Source organism: Pseudorasbora parva, chromosome 1 (assembly GCF_024679245.1).
Source record: "Pseudorasbora parva isolate DD20220531a chromosome 1, ASM2467924v1, whole genome shotgun sequence".
Classification (NCBI taxonomy): Eukaryota; Metazoa; Chordata; class Actinopteri; order Cypriniformes; family Gobionidae; genus Pseudorasbora; species Pseudorasbora parva.
The window spans coordinates 61,353,889-61,370,625 of NC_090172.1; the positions used below are offsets into that span (position 1 = coordinate 61,353,889).

The 16,737-nt window shown below is 37.9% G+C and overlaps 2 protein-coding genes and 1 long non-coding RNA gene across 3 annotated transcripts in view; 1 reads left to right on the forward strand and 2 right to left on the reverse strand.

Moving 5' to 3' along the window:
- LOC137079353 (uncharacterized) overlaps positions 1-5,926 on the reverse strand; it is a 27,748-nt gene extending 21,822 nt beyond the window's left edge. Inside the window, exon 1 of the long non-coding RNA XR_010905468.1 lies at positions 5,790-5,926. This is a non-coding gene — a long non-coding RNA (uncharacterized lncRNA). The remainder of the gene's footprint in view (positions 1-5,789) is intronic.
- On the forward strand, positions 5,791-15,996 carry six7 (SIX homeobox 7). Its single transcript, XM_067447323.1, has 3 exons — positions 5,791-6,206; positions 9,753-9,916; positions 13,875-15,996. The coding sequence occupies exons 1-3, from the start codon at positions 5,799-5,801 to the stop codon at positions 14,077-14,079; spliced, it is 777 nt and encodes a 258-aa protein (XP_067303424.1). The 5' UTR covers positions 5,791-5,798; the 3' UTR covers positions 14,080-15,996.
- rin1b (Ras and Rab interactor 1b) overlaps positions 14,038-16,737 on the reverse strand; it is a 111,083-nt gene continuing 108,383 nt past the window's right edge. The window contains exon 12 of the mRNA XM_067447313.1: positions 14,038-14,140. The gene's annotated coding sequence lies outside the window, so the exon portion shown is untranslated. The remainder of the gene's footprint in view (positions 14,141-16,737) is intronic.

Genomic DNA, 16,737 nt, shown 5'->3' on the forward strand with positions numbered 1-16,737 from the left:
TTTTCAGTGGGTGCGTTTACATGCACATTTAAGCCGAATATGCCTAATAAACCGACAATGATCATGGTCATGTAAACGCGGTAACCCGTTTTCTTTTATCGGAGTAAGATCATAAACGGCGTAAGAATAAGCCGGTCGACACAGGTAGTTTTTTGTCTCTTACCCTGATTTCACGCTGCATGTAAACGCATTAACCTGCTTTCGGTCGGCTTATTGAAGTGCGCATGTGTGACCGGTGACAAAAATACAAACTTAGAGCAGATTTAAACGCATCCAGACAGAGCGAGCGAGCGTTTGCATGAAATAAGGACATATATCACAAACGCAGACTCTTTTAAGAGCCAGAAAATTGTTAAGATGTGTTCTCATCTCATGCAGCTAAAGTAGAAGAGGTTCAGTCATCTGTAACCGCATGAGGGATAATATGAGCCGTAAATCTCCCGCTGACACGCTTAATTTAACATCACAACTGACGTAACATTTGGAGTACTCTGAGTCAGATACAGATATTATTTTTGACCTCACTACAAGGAAATAACCCGGTTTATAAATAGTCATGTAAACGTGGTTAACTTGCGTTGTCCGTTTACTGGTTTGCATGTAAACGGGGAAAACCGGTATATTTCAATAAGCCGATTTTTTTGAGTTATCAGCTTACTGGTGTGCATGTAAACGCACCCACTGATTGTCAAATTACGATTGGCCGTGTGTGCGATTTTAAAGGTGCCATTTTAAAGGTGCAACTTTCCGTCCACTGGAGGGCGCCTATTCTAAACAAAGGCGTAGTTTGATGACGCCCAAGTGTGAGCGCAGTATCCTGGGACATGTGGTCTTCACCTCACAGCCAGTGGGAAATAGGACTCGGGCAGAAATCATGTTGATGGATGCGGTTATTAACGTTACTGTAGTGAAGCAGAGCAGGACCGAGTGTTGAGGAGCTGAGCACGGCCGCTGGAGCGATTGATACACACACACACACGGCTCGCGAGCACCGGGACTTTTATTATGACGGGACGGGACAGAGTCGCCGGGCGCGCACACTTCCGCTTTTTCTGGTTATGATTATGAGGTAAAGCAGCTCTGTTTATCATATTAGACACATTTAAGTGTGTTTAAAATGATGTTATGATGTTAGGGGAGAACCGGGGCGAAAGTAACAAAGCGATTTTCTCAGAGCCCTGATTACATTTGCATTCCAAGCTATGACGGCACGTTCAGCACGCAATCCAACCCTTGAAGGATCTGCCAAAAATCCTGTGATTTCGTCATCGTTTCCCACAGTTGGGTCCGAAATGTAGTTTTCGAGTACGGAAAGTAAATTACTGAAGCAGTACTTTTGTTTTTTTCTAATTATAAGTTGTGTTTCTTGTTTCATGTGTCACTGTAATGATCACTCTACAGATTATTTATTGCTGTTACACATCCTGAAGGTTTGTCTTTTCAGAGTTTTTCAGTATAAAAGTAAATCGTGCTTAAATGTCAGGACTTCCTGTCGGGACGAAAGTAACACTTGTTACTTTTGTCCCACTTTTATATATATATAATGCATATTATGCTAATTATTGTTCATATTGTTGAAGAAAAAAATTATCAAATAGATTGACATTGCACAAAAAAATATTCTAAACCTACAAGTTTGTATTGTCAGGTTATATTTGAAACATTTGATTAAACATAAAATTTAAAATGAAAATGTAATTTAATATTTTTATTTTGCAAAGATAAAGTAGCTACAAAATATGTTTGCAGTTACATTTAACAAAGTCATAGTCAGGTATATTTAATAAAGACAAGAGGAACACAAAACAATCTAGCTTATATTGTGTCTTGTATATCTTATGTTCAAAGTGAAATTATACTGTAGTCCGTCTGCATTTGTACAAAATACCACCTGCTATTGATAGACCACTCTTGTGAGTTATTGACCAGCGCAAATATATATCTCTGTAAAACAATTTCTTTTAAAATTAAGTTTTTCTGAAAAATGGTACTTTCGCCCCTGCTCTCCCGTACTCTGTGAGGCGCTGCTGTGACATGTTCACACTGCTAAGAGTAAAGCGCTTCTGCAGAATAAAACCGAGCGTAACGCAGATATGACGCGATTGACAGGCGACTCGCTCAAACGCTATGCTGACACGTCCCGCTCCTGAGTTAAAATAGCAATTTCCTCACAATTTACAAATAGTTGGACACATTTGGGATATTGTAAGAACTCAACTGAACAAAATATATAACACTGGCCTAGAGGTTTTTGGATATTTTTCCGCAAAAATACTACATAGTGCATATTTAAAGGTACTCTTTCTACTTTGGAACATTAAAGATATTTTGAAGAGCTTTGGGAGCCAAATACTGGAACCCGTTGAACACATTCTTCAAAATATCTTCTTTTGTGTTCTACTGAAAGAAAGTCAGGTTTGGAAAGACATGAGTAAATGATGCTTGGTCGATAAAAGCACTAAAAGTGTATGATACTCGACTATTCCACGTTTTATTTCCTTGTGTCAGGCCTTACAGGGTTAAGGCACTTCATGAAAGTGCTTCTGAATGGATATAAGACGATAAAAAAGTAGTAAAGGGAGAATAGATGAATTATGACTAATGTACTGCCATTGTGAGAATAACATCAATAATACCTGTAGTCTGATATGAGTATTTCAAAAGGTTATATGTAATCTAATTACAATTATTTTTTTTAAATCTGATTACGTAATCCAGCTCTTTATAACAACATCAATTTAATCCAGTGATTTATTGTCAAAATATATTAATTGTGTATTTATATGTAGAATATGAAAAAGGCAGTTGGTGTTTAACTGCGATTTAACTGTGAAAAAATGTAATACAATAATACATTCAACTACTACTACTACTACTACTAATAAAAAAACCTTTTAAGTATTATCGTTACAGTATTATTAATTAGGGGAAGCCGTGATATTACGGTCTTGTAAAAGTGTATTAGCTGTAATGACGATCTGTTGCTGGTGATTTGCAGGTGACAGATGTTAATGGCCGTCTCACTGAAAGGCATAACAAAGGCTTTGTTCTCTACGACAACAAACACTCATAACTTTCAGAATACACAAATCCCCCCAAACCCCCCATCCCATAATAACAGATCAATATAAATCTAGACAGATCATTTTGTCCTCAGATAAAACCCTCTAAATCTCAAACTTCACCTGACTGCAACCTTTATTGCACAGTCCGTATGAAGATTTAACATCGTTTGCCCCGAGAGCACAATTTAAGAAGACTAATTTTAAGTCAGCCATATGCAGTCTGCTCAGAAGCTGACTCTTTAAAACGCGGTGACCTCGCCCATAACAAAAAGATTTATTTTTGTTGCATATATAAACTTAAATTTATGTGCATATTACATATTTGTTTGTATAAAAAATTGTTCGTGTTGTTGTTGTTTGTCTGTGCATATGTTTTTGCCAGTCGTGTGTAATGTATGACAGTCTGTGAAAAAAAAATCTATCTATCTATCTATCTATCTATCTATCTATCTATCTATCTATCTATCTATCTATCTATCTATCTATCTATCTATCTATCTATCTATCTATCTATCTATCTATCTATCTATCTATCTATCTATCTATCTATCTGTCTGTCTGTCTCTCTCTCTCTCTGTCTGTCTATCTATCTATATTTCTGTCTGTCTGTCTGTCTGTCTGTCTGTCTGTCTGTCTGTCTGTCTATCTATCTATCTATCTATCTATCTATCTATCTATCTATCTATCTATCTATCTATCTATCTATCTATCTATCTATCTATCTATCTATCTGTCTATCTATCTGTCTGTCTCTCTCTCTCTCTGTCTGTCTGTCTGTCTGTCTCTGTCTGTCTGTCTGTCTATCTATCTATATTTCTGTCTGTCTGTCTGTCTGTCTGTCTGTCTGTCTGTCTATCTATCTATCTATCTATCTATCTATCTATCTATCTATCTATCTATCTATCTATCTATCTATCTGTCTGTTTATCTATCTGTCTGTCTGTCTGTCTGTCTGTCTGTCTGTCTCTCTCTCTCTCTCTCTCTCTCTCTCTCTCTCTCTCTCTCTCTCTCTCTCTCTCTCTCTCTCTCTCTCTCTCTCTCTCTCTCTCAGCCAGGCATATTTCAAACATTAGGGTAGTTGCCCATTTGTTTAACCAGTGTGTTGACAGATGCTTATGTTAAACCGGATTAATAGTAAAATTGTCTCCTGGAGGACTGATTAATGGCCAGAAGATCTGTGGGATTGAATGGAGAGAGGGGATATTACTGTAATACAGTGTGGGGCATCAGGCGCTCAGACCTGCTCCAGGGTCACAGAGGATACAGTATAAACGTGTCCAGATTAATTAAGGAGGTATTAGTCAGTCGGGATTGTGGTGGATTCAGAAGCGATTTAGGCAACATGCACCTCAAAACGTCTCCTCGGACCGGCATGCGATAGTGATTTCCATGGCCTAAGCGCCTCGCTCAGATGAAATCCCAATTAAAGCCGGCACAACAACACCGGAGCCCTTTGGTCCATTTACCCTCCAGATACATGAGCCCATTATCACGTACAGCGCCGGACTCACACACATCCTGAAAGGCCGGAGACAGAGCTAATAATAAGCTAATAATAATAATAAAAAAAGAGTAATCAATGTAAAATAATCCAACTTTGGCAAATTGGCTACAGCGTTTGCCCTTGCAAAAGAAAATGTATATAATTGTTTTGATTTTTAAATGAAGCTTCTACTCATTTCCCAAACAAGACTGCACGCTTTTGGGGATTACAAACAATAGACAGACAGAATATTACCCAAATATTGATTTATTGACTTATTTTAACTAGTTGCATGTTAGTGACTAATTTTTAGTAGACTAAAAATGGACTAAAGATAGTTAGATGGTATGTATGGATGTATGGATGTATGGATGGATGGATGGATGGAATCATTAATGAGTCTATAAAGCTTAGAAATATTAGATAGATAGATAGATAGATAGATAGATAGATAGATAGATAGATAGATAGATAGATAGATAGATAGATAGATAGATAGATAGATAGATAGATAGATAATTATAATGCAACTTTTTTATTTTTAACTGCATTTATACCAGCCGACATTTTACATTTTAAAGACGCAATTTGAATTTTTCAGACTTTCAAGTATCAGACGTGTGAAATCCAAAATGAAATTAAAGTATTTACATTCCACATACTAAGAGTGAGGTTTGTTCATTTCAATTTGTTATTGTTAGTTCATATTTTGCAAAAACATTCACTTCAAACTCGCATCAGTCGGCAGATGAACTCTAGCTGTGTGCAGTAACGTTACACCAGAACCGCATCTGACGGTATTTCTCCAGCGCAATGACCCAGAGTCGCGGTCGGTCAGCCGCTGTCGTGACAGTCAGTTAGTCTAACAATCTGATCATCCCGTCAGTCCCCTCCGCGAACAGCAACCCCCCGCTAAGTGGCTAATGACCGAGGCGAATAATCCCCCTCAAAACAAGCACAAAGATGCTAATTGAATCCCTCTATAAATAGGCTTGACTTCTGCTGCTCCCTCCTTTACTAGAAACGGTACCGAGAACCGGAGGACGCCGGTGTTCCGCGAACCTACCGCGAAATCATTCGGCCTTGAGTAGCGTTAACGTTATATAACGGGTGTCTCCTCAAACCATTCAAGGAGTTTTTAATTAAATCAGTGGATCCAGTCGCTCGCGCGCAATGGTGATATAAAACTGCGCGGCTTAACTTTTCACTCACAAATCACAAACTTAGACACACACACAAACCTAGTCGTCATGTTTCCTCTGCCGATGTTCACACCTGACCAGGTGGCTCGTGTCTGCGAGAACCTGGAGGAGACCGGAGATATCGAGCGCCTTGGCCGGTTCCTCTGGTCCCTGCCCGCCGCCGTGCCCGGTTCGGCCAGTGAGCTGCTCAACCGGCACGAGTCGGTGATGCGGGCGCGCGCGCTCGTCGCCTTCCACGGTGGAAATTTCGAGGCTCTCTATCAGATCCTCCAGAGTCACCGTTTCACGCGCGAGTCCCACGCCAAGCTGCAGGACCTGTGGCTGGACGCGCATTACCGCGAGGCGGAGCGGCTGAGGGGGAGGCCGCTGGGCCCGGTGGAGAAGTACCGAATTCGGAAGAAGTTCCCCCTTCCTCGCACCATCTGGGACGGCGAGCAGAAGACGCACTGTTTCAAGGTGAGACTCAAACGCAATCAAAAACGGTTTTGTTTTTGTTTTTTCAGACTGTGATGACGAGTTTTAACGGTCATCCTAAGTTTTATATATATATATATATATATATATATATATATATATATATATATATATATATATATATATATATATATATATATATATATATATATATATATATATGTGTTTTTTTTTTTTTTTTTAATGTATGTAGGCTACATTTATAACACTAAACCTAGTGTTATATTAACTTTTTATCAAATTAAAAAAGAAAAGAAAAAACCTGTTCAAACATTCAAAAACTTTTGTTTTTGTTTTTTCAGACTGTGATGACGAGTTTTAACGGTCATCCTAAGTTTTTTATATATATATATATATATATATATATATATATATTTTAAATGTATGTAGGCTACATTTATAACACTAAACCTAGTATTATATTAACTTTTTATCAAATTAAAAAAGAAAAGAAAAAACCTGTTCAAACATTCAAAAACTTTTGTTTTTGTTTTTTCAGACTGTGATGATGCGCTTTAACGGTCATTTATAACACTAAAGTTAGTATTATATTAACTTTTTTTATCAAATTAAAAAAGAAAATAAATGAAAAACGCGGCTGTGAGGGCGTGGGAATGACGGTTAAATCGACGCCTTTCTCTCTTCAGACTGCCGTTATCAATCTCTTTATTTTACTCTCTTTTTTTACTCTCTCTCTCCCACATACCAAATGGAAACACAAAAATATACATATTTAATGTAGAAACCCTGAAACGTGTCTATTGTAAAGTTATTGATGACTGAAGAAAGGATGGTAAAAGTCTGGAATGACACACCCACCTTCTTGGCACAATAATTTTGGTCAAAAAAAACCTTGAAATGACACCCATAGGAAGAAGAGTGATGTTGTTGCCATATAACTGTTTTCCTCTAAGTGTCTCCTTTAAAAAAATAAAAATAAAGACCAAATAAAAGTATGTCCTACGTATTCGAGATTTATAACAATTTAAAATGTAAATGTCATTTTAGGGCTCCAAAATGCCCCAAAATTGGACTGACAGTTAAAGGATCTCATATTTTATCACATCCTCTCAGACAACTTCATGAAGTGCTTTAAAACTGTTCACACACACACACACACACACACACACACACACACACACACACACACACACACACACACACACACACACACACACACACACACATATATATATATATGACAACAATATTTCTAAGGCAGTGAATTATTTGTAATATAGTGAATTTTGTGTAAATGTTACACAATTTTTTTTGTGTAAAACATGCTACCCTTCTCTCGTTATAGTTATGCCTTAACTTGTATGTGCCATATCTGCAGACCAACTTGAATGAACACACACACACACACACACACGCACACACACACACACACACACACACACACACTATCCATTTCAAAATGTAGCGTGTATTGATTAAAAACTAAAATAAATATTCATTAGAATGCATTCATCATATCTAACTAAAACCAAAATCATGCTACAAGTGCAATACTGAAATGAAAGCAGGCTTTGAATCGGATTGTTTTGTCATAAAAACTGGTTCTTGTTGTAACCCCTAGATGAAGTCCAAAAATATAACTCAATTTGAATCAAACCGGCTGCATTAGGGAACCACAAAGTCATTTTAAGAGGCTGATTATAAGTAGAAATAGATCTTTGGGTCACAACTGCATTTTCACTTTTAAAAGTGCAAATAAACAGGGACTTAATTACGGCGCAATCTCGATGCAACAATGTCAACACGGCATTAAGCTCCCGCACCTATGATCTCCTGCCGAGCGCCTCCATGCGTCCTCATTGAGCCGTGCTGTCAGTCTGTGTTTTTAAGCCTCTTGAGCCGGGGACCACCTGTGGCATTTAAGCTCTCTTTCCGCACAGATGACTTTCTACCTTTTCACCGCGTCCCAGACACTAGTGCTCAGATTAACCGACAGCTCAACCGCTCTGCAAAGCTCTCATAACGAGTCCGCCATTGTTTTTGCAGACTGACCGAATGTGAATTGCAATGGAAAGTGGATTTTTAAAGGGTGCTGGGTCACTTTGCAAAGGTGGTCAGTAGCTGCTAGCGGAGGAAATGAACCTTAAGCACTGAGCATTCGACAGATTACTCCAGCAGACGGTAAATGAGATCTGATGGATAGCGCCTTAACACACCAACCAGGATTGACTCCAGAAGCCCTGATCCAGGAACAGTGCTTTAAGCCTAATGCCAACTTCTGCCCTTCTTAGCTTGGCTTTCCAAGGGCATCGTGATGGAAATATCTACTATTGCACGCCTACAAATGCATATAGTGAAGATAATTGCAATGCTATAAGCAGTGGACTTCAATACAACCAGTTTATCACCTCGATTTTTAGGGTGAGATGACCTGCAGCATTGATCCTCTTTAGCAGACAAATAAAAATACTTCTTATATAGCGATCTATAAATACATCCTTCCTAGCAGACTGATTATTTTGAATGTGCTTTAATAAGATATAATGCTATTATCCTTCTTGAGCCCTTTAAAGTCTCTCCCAAAAGCGAAACTCTCATTAAGTTCATTATAGTTCATTAACATTCTTTCTGGATACCCACACAATAGCCTTAAACTAATTGAATAAATGTGATTGAGAAAACTTTTTAGTAAAGATCCTTAAAACCGGTCAAAACTGGCACACTGTAAAAAAAAGGGCAAATTTTGAACTTTTGCAGTACAATCGACTTGGATGTTTAAGTTATTTCAACTTAAATTATGTTAAACTGACTTGAGTTACATCTTGTATAACTAATAAAAACAAGTTAAACATTTCTAGACTTATTTTGATGAGTTAAAACAATGTAAAAACATGTGTTGTCATAACTTATTGTACATATAATTTTTTACAGTGCAGTAAAGAGATTCATAATGTTATTTTTGGTTTCAGATAAATGCTTTTTATTCATCAGAGATTCCTGAAAATGAAAAAGTATCATGGTTTCGGCTAAAATATGAAGGAACACTAAAGGTTTAAACATTAATAATAATCATGAATCATCATATCAGAATGATTTCTGAAGGGTCATGTGACACTCAAGACTGGAGTAATGATGCTGAAAAATATATTATATAATATTTATCAATTTTGCATTGTATTTTTGATTTTAAAAAAATGCAATTAATTAAAATGAATGCAGATAAATGCTTTTTATTCATCAGAGATTCCTGAAAATGAAAATGTATCACCCTTTCCACAATAATATGAAGCAGCACTACTGTTTTAAACTTTAATAATAATAATAATCATACATTATTTCTGAAGGGTCATGTGACACAGAAGACTGGCGTTATGATGCTGAAAAAACACAGGAATAAATTACATTTTACAATATATTCACACAGAAAGCAGGTAATTTAAATGTAATAATATTACAAAAAACATACACATTTTTACCGACCGCAAACTTTTAAATGTTAGTGTAACTGAGAAGTAAGCCATAAAATGTATAGTTTTGTACTGAGTATCTTGATCCTGTGTTTTCCAGGAGCGAACCCGTAGTCTCCTAAGGGAATGGTACCTGCAGGATCCCTATCCAAACCCCTCCAGAAAGCGCCATCTGGCCCAGGCCACCGGCCTCACTCCCACACAGGTGGGCAACTGGTTCAAGAACAGAAGGCAGCGGGACAGAGCGGCATCTGCTAAAAACAGGTACACAAAGTAAACACACAGGTGGCATCTCGATTCATACACCCACACCACCTCAGTCCTTAAAGACAGCGCTTCGCCCGCATCTGCTGAACATTCAGATCTGTGTTTGAGTCGGAGAAAGCAGTTACCATGTATGAAACATGACTCTTTTCAACCACACACAATCATTATTTCTGTGCTAAAATATTTATATTATCACAGAAGAACTGGGATCGAAGTTTTTAGATCAGATATAAACAGTGATGTCTGCACTTCAAATAAAGATTGTGTTAATACATCAGTACGTGGTGACAAGTGACTGATTTTATATATATATATATATATATATATTCAAGAGGTTCCTTCAAAAACACTGATTCATACAGTAACGACAAAAGTCTTTATGAGTGAGTCAATGAATCATTCACTCATTCACATTCAAAAAAATGTAGTCCAATTAATTTAATCTTTTTAATAGACGGCAGCAATAATCAGAAACTCTGGTAAATCCCACAGGGGTTTTGTTTAGTTGTCTGATCAGAATTGGGGAAGAATCAAATAATTGAAATGCTCATTCAGGGTTGCTAATGTTAACCAAAATTATTCAAATCATTTTCATTCACTGAAATCAAGTAAAAAAAATACTATAAAATAAAATATAAATATTAAATGGAAAAACTTAAAACTGCTTAAACGGAAAGTAGAAATGTTGCCTTTGAAACTATAAATGACATAAATCTGTTTAAGTTGAAAAAACTTAAAACTATATTGATTTTAAATGAAAGCTATAGAGATAAAAATAAAATAAAAAACCTAATAAAAATGACAAAAGCACATAGAATAACTAAAACGTAATATTTTTAAATATTAAAGCATTTTATAATAGTATATAAATAATTGTTTATAAAAATATAAACAACAAAAAACACTGCATTTACTCATTATTTTTTCTTCTTCTGTGAAACACAAAATTAGTTTTAGGCAGAATGCACAGTAAATCAATTCTGTCAAGCTCCAAAAAGGACAAAAAGCACCATAACATAACACCATATAGTGCATATGACTGTATTCTCATATGAATTATGACTTCAATTTGGTTGTGTTTCTTACAGAAAGCTATTCGGAAGAATTAAATAATGTGCCAAAGACTTAGAAAGATAATACAAAGACGGTGCTCTCATATTGCTTAATGAGAGAAACTGCAATGGGCAATATGGCAGAATAAGTCCCGCCTTCTCAATAAAAGAGCCAATCAACAAGCTTTATAAAGTCATTGCATCACTTTTAGAAGCACTGGTAGAAGCACAGAGACGTGTGCTTATGACTGCACATGGGCCTGAAAATTGCATTTTTTTTATTTTTTATTTTTTTCATGATTTGAGCATTTAAAAAACAAAATGTATGAGTCCGTTGTTGTCAGATTTCATGTGGTAACACTTTAGTTTAGGGAACACATTCACTATTAACTACGACCTTTGCCTCAATAAACTCCTAATTTACTGCTTATTAATAGTTAGTAAGGTAGTTTTTGTAGCGTTTAAGTTTAGTAATCGGGTAGGATTAAGAGATGTAGAATAAGGTCATGAAGAATAAGACATTAATATGTGCTTTATGAGTATTAATAAACAGACAATATCCTAGTAATATGCATGCTAATAAGCAACTAGTTATTAATAGTTAATAACTGAACCTAAAAAAAAAGTGTTACCAAAATGTAATCATAAGCTTAGTGAACAGCTTTTGGAGAATTTGATGTTTCCCCATTCACAAAGATGCACGACTGAAATAGCTGCAGAGAGGCGTTTTTAAAAGATAGCCGGCCTCTATGCTGCTTTTGGGACAGTCAAATACATTTATGTTGACTTACATTTAAAGGGGGGGTGAAACACTCAGTTTCAGTCAATCTCATGTCAATCTTGAGTACCTATAGAGTAGTATTGCATCCTTCATATCTCCGAAAAGTCTTTAGTTTTATCATATTTATAAAAGAAATATGGGCTGTACCGAGTCTTTCCGGAAAAAACCGAGCGCCTGGAGGCGTATCGTGTGGGCGGAGCTAAAGAATGACAAGCGCGCAAAGCGGTGACGTCCTCAAGCGTGGAGAAACCCATCTATCTCAGCTAATACAGATAATGATCCACAATCAAATCTGAGGGAGAAATAAATTGAACAGGAGAAACGGCAACAGCAGGACGTCCGTCTCTGTGGTATGTAAGTTACTGTATTTAATGGCCTCTCCACATTTCTGTGTGTTTACTCGCAGAGTATGAGGACATGATTCGGTTTATGGACTATTGTATGCGACTAGACCTTAGAAGTAGCAAGCAGAACGGTTTTGCACGTCAGAATACTGTAACGTTATACAGAACAACAATGGAGTAACCGTTAGCGCATTTGAATGACGAAGCACGCGATCGTGTCGTTTACTGATGTTTACTCACGCGACGGTAGCCAATAGCAGAGACATTTGAAGCAGTTTAAGTTAACTCACCGTCGAAGCTTTATCGCTGGGACCGCTCCGTCAGAAACACACTTCTTTGGTATGATTTGGTAAAGTCCTGTGACAGCAGTGGCGTGTAAATCCATTTTGAGACGCAACTGAAACGATGTTGTCAAGCTTCCCGTCATTTCTGCGTTCAAATCGGTTCAAATGCAGCGCTGCCTTCCCGGAATGCTGTGCTGAAGCGTTGAAGTCGCTCGACGTCACCCATAGGAATAAAGTGGAGCGCGGCGCGTCATAAGTGTTCACGGACGACTGGATCTGCAGCTGAGAGACTGTTTACAGCGTGCTCTAGTTACGCGCGCGCACCCTACCGGGAGAAGAGCCCGTACGGCCCATACAAGGACCTTCCGCTCTTATTAACGTCAAATAGACCCATACTCGAAAAAAACTCGCCGAAACTTGTGAGAAACCGGAAGGAGTATTTTTGACACAGAAATACTCCATCAAACGTCCAACATTAGTTTTTGAAACTTTGTCTATGTTTAGGATGGGAATCCAAGTCTTTAACAGTGTAAAAAGCTCAGTATGGATGAAACAGCATTTCACCCCCCCTTTAAGTTAAAGGTGGGGTAAGTGTTATTTCAAAACCGTTTTACAAAACGGACTCGGGACGAGTCCAATAACAAACTTGTAGCCAATCAGCAGTAAGGGGCGTGTCTAATAATGATGGTGAGAAGAGACTCAGTGCATTAGCGGACATTTCACTTCTCTCTCTCAGTGCACGTCATTATTCAACACACACGACACACATCACAGACATTAGCCGAGAACTAATATATGCTGCTTTGGCTTGACTATGCTTGTGTGTCATGTCCGCTTGTTTGTCCATTTGCGATCGTATTGTGGCTCACTTCAGCGATGATGAAGACCCGTTCATTTCCACACCGTATGAGCATCTAAATCTCCTCAGTTTCTGTTTCAGGATCAGCTCACAAAATGTGTCCAACAAGTGAGATACTATACTCCGAATATATGTTTGTTTCCTCTTTTCATGATCTATATAACCCTTATCCGGTCATAATTGTAATATGTCATCATTAGCTGGACTATCGCCTTGTGTACTTTTAACTTTATTTGATTTATATAGTGCTTTTATCTGTCTATCTATCTATCTATCTATCTATCTATCTATCTATCTATCTATCTATCTATCTATCTATCTATCTATCTATCTATCTATCTATCTATCTATCTATCTATCTATCTATCTATCTATCTATCTATCCTTTCATGAGAACGGTTTGTGTTTTTGTGATGGATATTCACTTTTTCAATGAATATTCGGCCTGGATTAGTAACACAGATTATGCCGTAGTCGTTGCCTGGGTTACGTATGTGTGGGGCGGAGCTATCAAAATAGGGGCGGGTTTTGGGGGTAAGGGCGTGTTTGTTTTGGTGATTTGAAATGCCAACAACAGTTACCAGAAAGCACTTACCCCACCTTTAATGTTCTTTGATCTCTCATTTTTCTCCCAGAATGCAGCAGGACTCCTCCCTCCTTCCCTCTGGTAGCTCTCCCGAATGTTCCTCCTCGGAGCACAACACGCGCCTCCAGGGCTCGTCCCCACGCCGCCCCGAGAGCCCAGAAAACAGCGACTGCAGCTCGGGCACGGGGCCCAGGGGAACAGGGGCCTCCACGCCGGACATCTCCGTCAGCAGCGACAGCGAGTTTGAGTCCTGAAGAAGGGCTCCTTCCCTCCCAAAAGCACTGCTGCTGGACCCGCTCAAAGCCGATAGATGCACTTAACAGAAAGACTGAGAAATCAGCTTGTGAATGGACTTCCAGATTTAACAAAAAAAGGACAAAACACTCTGTTATTCCCTCCGTCCCGACCACAGAGGAACTACAGTTGCAAGACTTGAAAATTGAGCAGACTCAATTAAATTTGAGCCTCTTAAAAGGCACGTGCCAAATAAATCTCTTCGGGATCATTGGCTTTTTTTAACCATTTAAAAACTCAGGTGGCACAAAATATGATCCATATCATACACGGGAAATATTATGCACATTTTGTACATGAATTCTAGTCTAGGTCCTCCAGCCAGGCCTTTTGTAGCACTACTGTCTGTGAAATCCGTGAAAGAGAAATGAAAACGGAAGGTAGAAATAACTTGCTGCTGTATGTTTTCATTAGAATATAGTGTAGATGTATAGTCACTTCAGCTAACGTTGCATTTTTTATGGGTTATGTTTTTGTTGTTGTTGTTGTTAAATGAGGATGTAAAACAGTTTTACACAGGAGTCACTCTTAGAAGAAAAGGTTCTAAATGAAACCTTAAGCAAGGGTTCGTCTGACGCCTCCTATATAGAACCATTTCTTCAGCGATTAGCATATGGCTTTGTATCAGTAGAAACCCTGGAGTATATTCAAATGATTGTGCTTTTTCCCTCATATCCCCTTGAGGCGAGAGATTTATGCATTTTATTTCTATAAAAATTCCTCCTATGACGCAAATTGACGATATTTGCATCATAGGAGGAATGTTTGGCTAAAGGCTAAAGACTACAGCCAGCAGAGGGAGCCATTTCCACATGTTTTACACCCGCCCGTGGGGAATGGAGATCACACTCACAGCTCGGCTCGCAGCTGCAGGCACTCATTTAAACGGAGCTATGGTGAGCAATGGAAGTCTTTTAACTTCTCGGGCCCTATTTTAACGATCTGAAACGCAAGTGTCAAAGCGCGAAGCGGAAGTAACTTTGTGGGTGGGTCTCGGCGCTGTTGCTATTTTCCCGGCGGGATAAATGGCTCTTGCGCCCGGCGCAAATCTAAAATGGGTTGGTCTGAAGTAGCTTCATTATTCATAGGTGTGGTTTGGGCGTAACGTGAATAAACCAATCAGAGCGTCATCCAACATTCCCTTTAAAAGCAGGTGCGCAAGTTCCCTTATGGATCGCTATTATTATGGCGTATTTACTTACCAGGCGCACGTTCTTGTAAGAGCAGCCCTTACGAAACAAAAATATATTGCAGTATATTAGAAACTTTCATGCAATACATTAGGCAATATATTCACATATATGGGAATTAATTTTTATATTTTTCAATATATTGCAATATATTGAAAGTGGCAATCATTTGTATATTTTGCAATATATTACAGGAATATATAATATATTTTATAATACCATCAATATATTATTCCATATATGTACAATATATTAAAATATATTTCAAGTAATATATTGGTAAATATATTTTCCTTTCGTAAGGGAGTGAAAGACAGAGAAGTTGTGATGTATGGGGATGGGAGAAACCCACCCAAAATAGCGTCGGTTAAACAGGCGTCGGTTAAACAGTTTTTCAGTCGATTTTTTTTCCTGGTTCTTGACGGACAAACCAATTTGTCAGATGTCCTTATATATATATATGTCTTGCCACTATTGGGCAAACAGGTCTGATCCTTAATTACTACAATAAGCCTGAATAATTTGTAAGGTAGATGTATGCCTATTTTTTCACATCTTCGTGGCACACCACAATGTGTTAATATTTTTTTTAGTGTAACAATTTATGGTTTGCAAAAATAACTGTTGCCCCTTATGAAAGGAAAATATATTTACCAATATATTACTTCAAAATATATTATAATATATTGTAAATACATGGAATAATATATTGATGGTATTATACATATTATATATTCCTGTAATATATTGCAAAATATACAAATGATTGCCGCTTTCATATATTGCAATATATTGGTGAATATAAATATTAAATCCTATATATGTGAATATATTGCCTAATGTATTATATGATATTTTCCAATATACTGCAATATATTTTTGTTTCGTTATGGGGCATCTGTGTAGATTTCATGAGAAAAGTGTATGCGCGTTGTGCACGCTATACATTATGGTCAAGCATGCGCCCTTAAAATAGCATAATGAACAACGCACAACGCACCACTGACTTTAGACTAGGTTTTTTCTGGTCAGTGGCGCAACTGTTTAATGGAACAGCAAAATAGCACCAGGGATTGTTTGCGCCGGAACACGCCTCCTTTTTTGCGCTGAACCGCCCAGGGAGCGCAAGTTCATTCACTAGTTTAGCGACGTGCTTCTGTGGAGGGTGCAAAATAGGAATGACACATGCGTCGGTGTACAAAGTCAATTGCGCTGGGTGCAAGATAGGGCCCCTCAAATTAATTTCTATGAAAGTTAAGCTTGCAAAGGCATGAACTGAAATGCGGCAGACTGAACTCGCGTTGTGAATGTATGCCGCGAGTGTAGTCGCGATTACCTCAGCTCTCATCACGAGAGCTCATCAGCTCATTTCTCTCACTCCTACAGTTAGTGCTCAGTGCTGTGATACTCGCGCGGTGACTCACTCAT